This window comes from Tupaia chinensis, unplaced genomic scaffold, assembly GCF_000334495.1.
Source record: "Tupaia chinensis unplaced genomic scaffold, TupChi_1.0 Scaffold144022_1, whole genome shotgun sequence".
Taxonomy (NCBI): domain Eukaryota; kingdom Metazoa; phylum Chordata; class Mammalia; order Scandentia; family Tupaiidae; genus Tupaia; species Tupaia belangeri.
In genome coordinates this window covers 292,634-299,477 of record NW_006203874.1, presented here as the reverse complement: position 1 = coordinate 299,477, position 6,844 = coordinate 292,634, and the positions used below count along the sequence as shown (strand labels likewise).

Below are 6,844 nucleotides of genomic sequence, written 5' to 3'. Positions count from 1 at the left end.
GGAGAGGGGGCGGGGGGGCGTACGGGAGAGGGGACAGGGGCAGTGTGAGCGGGGTGAGGAGGGCCCTAAGATGGCCCTGATCTCGACGCCATCTGCATGGCCCTGATATGCCCACTTGCCATAGCGATGGGCCTGGGACCCGGGCGGCCTGCTCTTGAACGCAGCTTACAACAGGAGGGAGTTGGAGGTCAGCAGCCCGGCCTCAGCTCCCGCGACCTCAGCTGCCCCAACCTGTGGAAGGCCTATCCCCTGCGCGGGCAGGGAAAGGTGAGCCAGCCGGCCACCCGGAATCCCTGGAAACTACGATGATGGTGGAGAGTCGGCCCGCTGCAGACAAGCCCATGCACACAGGAGACCCCACACCCAGGCCACACTCGGGCTGTGTGTGTGGCAGAATGGGGAGGGTGGCACAGACTCACATGCGCCCGGGGCCTCTGGGTCCCTGGGTCCCTAGGTCCCTGGCTGGGGGAAAGTCACAGCCCCTCAGAGCTGGACAACCCATCTTTCACCCTTGGGTGATGAGAGGGTGAGCACAGGAGCTGCCCCTAAGGGCCACAAAGTCCTGCAGGAAAGGACGAGTGGCCGCACACCACACTGCCCACTGGCAGCTCCCGGCCCTCCCCACAAGGGCCCCAGGGCAGAGGAGGGCCAGGGCCACCTCCAGCTAGCAGTCAGTCCTGGTAAACTGAGGCCAACCCCCAGGCCCTGTGCTCTGTCCCAAAGAGTAACAGCATCCTGGTCCACTGAGCCCCATGGAGCAGGAGCGCGCAGCACACAGCCCTCGCGGCTGCTCCCCAGCCAGGCCAGCACCCTGGGAAGAAGGCCCATGGACCCCAGCTCCCTCGTCCTCCAAGCATGGTCTGGCCTTCCAGCCACCACCACCCCCCTGTGGTTCCTCAGCTCCTTCTGCTCCTGGGGAGGGGCTCAGGGACCAGAAGGGACCAAGGACCGGCTTGTCCACCACCACATTCGGGCAGTACCAGGTCTGGGCCCTCAGGACCCCATGGGTCTGCAGTCCTGGGACTGGGCTCTCCAACAGCCCTACCCGGGGGTGCTGGCCTCGGGGGCACAGACCGCAGGGACAAGCTGCTGTATCCAGGCCGGGTGCAGGAACGGCTGGGTGCTCCCTGGCTCCCCAGGGCACAGTCTAAGGCAAGACCATCCCACCCCCGGGAAGTCTCTTCCCGGTCAGTCCCCAACCGCCACGGGAGCCTGGAGACCCAGGAGGCCAGCGAGCACTGCAGGTCCTGGACAGCAAGGCATGACACCGCACAGGTAGGGAGGACATGTGTTGTCGGAGCTGCCACATCAGAATCCCTCCAGGGAAGACACCCCAATAGCTCACGCCAGCTGGGGCTCAGCGAGAGCAGGGATGTCCCCATACTTCTCCATGTTTAAACCGATAGGGAAGAGACGGGCAATTTAGAACTTCCAGACTCTGGGCTAGGCGGTCGGGCTGCCAAGTGAGAGGCTTGGGGAGGGTCTTGGCAGACGGTGGCCCTGAGAGCTGGAAGACACTCTGAGGTCGAGGGAGGGACGCAAAACAGAAAAGCCAGGCTAGCCACCATGCATGGTCCCAGCCTGGGCCCTACTCCCCCACCCGGCACTCCAAGGAGCAGCCGGGACAGCGCTGGCAGTGAGGCATCTGCCCTGCGGCCTTTAGGAGCACCTGGACGGTGCAGTCTATTTCCCCACCGCACGTGGGCACAGAGCTCGGCGAAGGACACTGTGCCAAGTGTCAAACGCCCGCCCGACTGCAGAGACTTCGTGCCGACAAGACGCGGAGGACATTGTGGATGACCGCTGAGGTGCCATTTGGGGAGGAGGGCACCAGCGCCGCCTCACAGCAGTCCTGATGAGCCGCTGCAAAGTCTGAGCTCCACGCGGCTCGCCTGCAGGCCACGCCCTGTGGGGGGCAGCAGTGCCGGCACTACGGCGTCCAGCCTGACCGTCCATGTCGCCTGGGCTCACAGACGATTACCTGGGGCCCTCAGGGCCCCAGGCTGGAGGCCAGAGCTGGAAAAAAAGCCACCAAGTCAGGGCTTCCCGGCTCACGGACCAGAGAGCGGATGGCACACACCAGAGCCCAACCCACACCAAGTCTGGGAATGACCTTCAGGTGGCCCTGGGACAGCCAGACCGGACACCAGTCTGCCCTCTAGGGTTCAAGGCTGCCTACTTCCAAAGCAGGTTCAGGTCACCAAATCAACAGAGAGAGAGCCGGCCGGCCCGAGTCTGCTCCTGGACGCGGCTGTGGAATGAAGCGGCGGCTGCTCTCCTGGCCCAGACGGCCTTCATGGTCTAGTCAGGAACAAAGGAGGGGTGGGCTTTTCCAGAACAGCAGGTGGGGGTCCCCACAGACCCTTCCCTCAGCAAAACAGCCACGACCAGTCAGCTTTGTAAGACGACGCTGCTGGCAGTCCCTGGGGAGCGTCTCCAGGGCCTTCAGCAAGAAGAGAGGGCTGTGTCCACGAAGCTCTGTGAGTCTGTGACTCGGCCACGGCGGGCACAGAGCCCTGACAGCTCCAGGGGCGCAGGCCAACCACTGACCCGCCTGCCCAGTTCCCGGCCGCCCCTGCTCCAGCCCCTGCCGTGGCCTGCTCCCAGGCTGGAGGCTCCACACCAGAAGGCGAGGAGACCCGGGGCGACCCCTGGCGCCTGCACTCGGTAGGGCATCACCCAAAGGCTGACAGCTGCTCCTGCCACCAGCTCCAGGCAGGGGCTCAGAGGCTCTGCTGGGGGAGCCGAGAACAGAGTGCTCTGGGCGTCCCTAAGGATGAACCTCCCAGAACAGTGCAGGCAGGCTGCGGCCTGGGATGTGCGAAGCCGAACTGGCAGCAAGCAGGGCACAGCCAGAGGGAGAGGACCGACACCGGCCACCACGGCGAGGGTGTGAGAGAACAGAGAGAACCATGCATGGAGGTCCACAGAACAGACGCCGAGGAGGCCGTCCCACAGGCCGTGGCTACCGAGCGAGGCGGGAGCCGCAGAGGATGGCAGTGGGCAGACCAGCAGATGGCGCAGTGCGTACGTCACCGGACTCCCACAGGCAACTGAGGTTTGAGTCCCAGGCCCAGCAGCTTAAAACATGCCAGCTGCATGTGTGTGAATGCTCAAGATCCCTAGATGAGCACGGAGGGGAAAGGATTGCAGGGTGGCCATCCCCCCAGGGGTGATTTCTTGCTGTCTCTCCGGTGAGCACACACACACCCTAGAGCAAAACTCTCTCTAAATACATACATACACGCATGTGTACATACACATGCACATATACATATATGTGCATACATGTGTATACATGTGTGCATGTCTACATGTGTGTGCACGTGCGTGTGTACATGCATACACATGTGTGTAACCAGGCCTGACGGGCAGAGGGCTCAGTGCCCTCAGAGATGAACAAGTGGGAATCTCACCCGAAAGCCAAGAGAGGCAGAAGGAAGGGGAAGGACGGAGCCTGCCGAAGTGTGCCAGTGTGGGCTTGGGCCGAGCTCCCCCACAGGAGGGAAGGTCAGCCTGCCCCCGGGGCACAGCACGCAGTGGTAAATGCCGGAGAGAGAGGCGGACCCCAAGGCAGCAGAGGAGACTGGCTGTCGTGCACAAGGAAACCTGCGCTCAGCGGCAGCCAGCGCAGCCCCCGCAGCCCCGGAGACTCACCAGGAGCCTCTGTCCAGCAAAACACTTTCTCAAAATAAGGGGAAGATAAAGACCTCCCCAGACAGACTAGAAACTGTGAGAGTCGTTGCTGGCAGCACCCACCTTAGAAGAGATGCTAAATAAATTCTTTGTGCTCAGAGCCGGTGACATCAGACCCACTCAAAGCCCATGAAGGATCGGAACGCAGGTGGGGAGACGGGGCCTCACCAAAGGCAGTGTAAGGCTCGCTCCCTCCCCTTCCTCTTAGCTGACTTAAAATCCACTGCATGCAGGCCAGCAGACGGCGCCACATTTACATCACTGGACTCCCGTGTGGCTGACCACGGGCTTGAAACTCACACCAGGCGCGTGTGCATGTGTGCCCAAGATCCCAGGAGGAGAATGGAGGACAAAGGATTTGTGGTGTGGTCACCCCCCTGGGCGGTGATTTCTCACTTTCTGTCTCTCTGTCTCTGTCTCTGACAAGTACACATGCCCTAAGACAAAAACCTCTCCAGGAAAAAGAAATTATTTTTAAAGATGCAGCTGTGATCCAGACACGGTGACATGCAGACACCACCTGGGAGGTCAAAGCCACGGGGCCAGTTCAGTTCTGGGTCCCCCCGAGCACCTCGGACGCAGCTGCACACACACATACTCCTAGCCCACAGGAAGGCTATGTCGCTGGACTCCCATGTAGTAGATCACAGTTCAAGTCCTGGACCTGGTGGCTTAAACTCACGTGGACACATGTGTGTGCGTGCCCAAGATCCTGAAGGGAGAATGGAGGAGAAGGGATTGTGGCGTGGCCATTCCCCCAGGGTGTGATATCTCGCTTTCTGTCTCTCTGTCTCTATTTCTAGTAAGCGCATGCACCCTACACCAAAAAAGAAAACCTCTCAAAAAAATGTTAAGAAAAAAAATAGATTAAACAAAAATAAACCTTAGAACAAAATATCACTAGAGGGACCAGCAGTTAGCGTAATGGCTATGTCACTGGACTCCCACATAGTCGACCGCGGTTGAGTCCCAGACCCGGTCGTTAAAATTCACGTTGGGTGCGTGTGCATGCGTGCCCAAGATCCTGAGAGGAGAATGGAGGAGAAGGGATTGCAGCGTGGCCATCCCCCCTTGGGGGTGATTTCTCGTTTTCTGTCTCTCTGTCTCTCCCGCGAGCACACGCGCCCTATAGCAAAAACCTCTCCAAAAAAATCCCACTAGAGATGGAGAGGTGTTTTATAATACAAAGACGCACCCATAGGAGAGCTGTGATGACTTCCCAGAACCACAGACACACCTGTTCGTCTCAGCAGAAAGGAAGCCTTGGGCAAACTCCAACACGCTCTTAAAAAACATCCAGGGGACCAGCAGTTAGCGTAATGGCTATGTCGCTGGACTCCCACGTAGTCAACTGCGGTTCGAGTCCTGGACCCAGTGGCTTAAACTCATGCCGGGCGCGTGTGCATGTGTGCCCAAGATCCCGAGAGGAGAATGGAGGAGAAGGGATTGCGGCGTGACCATCCCCCCTGGGTGGTGATTTCTCGCTTTCTATCTCTCTGTGTCTGTCTGTCTGTCTGGCGAGTGCACGTGCGACCTATAGCAAAAACCTCTCAAAAAAAACAAAAACAAAAACAAAAAACACCCAGTAACTCAGAAGAGGAAATTCAAATAATAAAGGACGACAACAAAAAACCCAGAGCTAACACTACCCGACAGTGAGAGACCGAGTGCTTTCTGGCTAAAATCAGAAATAAGACATGCTGGCCACCCTTGCCCCTGCCGAAGTCCCCAGGCTAAAGGGACGTGGAAGCGGGCACGTTGGGAAGGGAGCAGAAGCCTAGCTCACAGACGCACGCCACAGTGGAGCACCCTACGCCCTGGTGCACGGCCGGGGAACCACAGATGCACTCCACAGCGGAGAGCCCTACGCCCTGGTGCACGGCCGGGGAACCACAGATGCACTCCACAGCGGAGTGCCCTACGCCCCAGTGCATGGCTGGAGAATGCTCCACGACTTTGGCAAAGTCACATACGAGGTCGATGTGCGAAACCCAACTTATTTCAGCAAAGCGGCGGCGAGCACTCCGGGGTGGAGCTCCGTCATTTGCAGAAGCGTCAGGCGGAATGAATACTGCAGACTGAAATTTAAGCACATCCAAATGCACCGCTGGACTTTCTTCCTCTCCCCCCTCCCCGTCTCCTGCCCTCCTCACCCCCCACACACGCACATGCACACGCACACACGCGCGCACACGCACACACCACCATGGCTCCTAAGAGCCACTTCATGCTCACAGCAGCAGGGCTGCGGAGGGTGTGCTGCAGGCAGGGCGGTGGGACAAGACTCACATGCGTGGCCAGAAGTGAGCGCAGACGAGGGGAGCTGGGCGGGGCGGATGCACACGCGAGCCAGCAGCGGCGGGAAGCGCGTACCCAGACAGGACCGCCTGGGGGGCAGCCGGAGGGCGTCGTCCTTACCATCTGTGGCTGCGGTTCGGGAAAGAAGGAAGAGGAGGAGACAGAGCAGACTGGTTTGACACTGCTTGGCCGTGCTGTGGTTTCTCTTTTACAAAAAAACCTTGGGACAGAAAGACCGCAGGATGTGTGCTGTGACGCGAACGTGCCCCCCGAGCCGTCCTCCCCCAAGCTGACCCTCATCCAAGGTCCTGAGGCCGAGGCGAGGCGCAGGCCCCCCACGGCACAGCCCACTTCCCCTGGCAGTGTAGCTACTCTCCAGAAGGTCTCCGGTGATGCTGTATCCAGAGACGCTCCACAGACGTCCACTCTAGGTGAGCAACCCGTGCCAGACGGTGTGATGGTGGGGTCTGCAGCCCAGGTGTCCTGAGACGACAGGCCGGGGGGCCTCCATCCACACACACTGCTCCGGACGGCAGCCCAGACGCCTCCCTGGGGAAGGCACTGAAAAGCAGGTCCCTGGCACCTCAGAGCTGGGCAAGTGGCATGTGCCCTGGGCAACGCAGGCTCTGCCCTGATGTGGAGGCACCTGCCACCTGGACCCGGAGCTCTCCTCCCAAGGCGGGTGCTCCTCAGACATGTATGGGGGACTGCAAAGTTCCTGCCACCTGCGAGGGGTCTGTGAGCCAATGGCACCCCGAATCTGCAGTCCCCATCCCTCCCTGCACCCCAGAGCCACTCGGATCCCTCCGCCTCTCCCTATTCTGCTATGACTTGGGCAAACTCTGCTCTT

The 6,844-nt window shown here is 60.1% G+C and overlaps 1 protein-coding gene across 1 annotated transcript in view; it reads right to left on the bottom strand.

Annotated features, from left to right (window-relative positions):
* SLC66A2 (solute carrier family 66 member 2) overlaps nucleotides 1-6,844 on the bottom strand; it is a gene marked incomplete in the record, with an annotated part of 29,544 nt that overhangs the window by 14,618 nt on the left and 8,082 nt on the right. Inside the window, 1 exon segment of the mRNA XM_027767210.1 lies at nucleotides 5,986-6,123. Coding sequence (XP_027623011.1) covers nucleotides 5,986-6,123 — 138 coding nt within the window.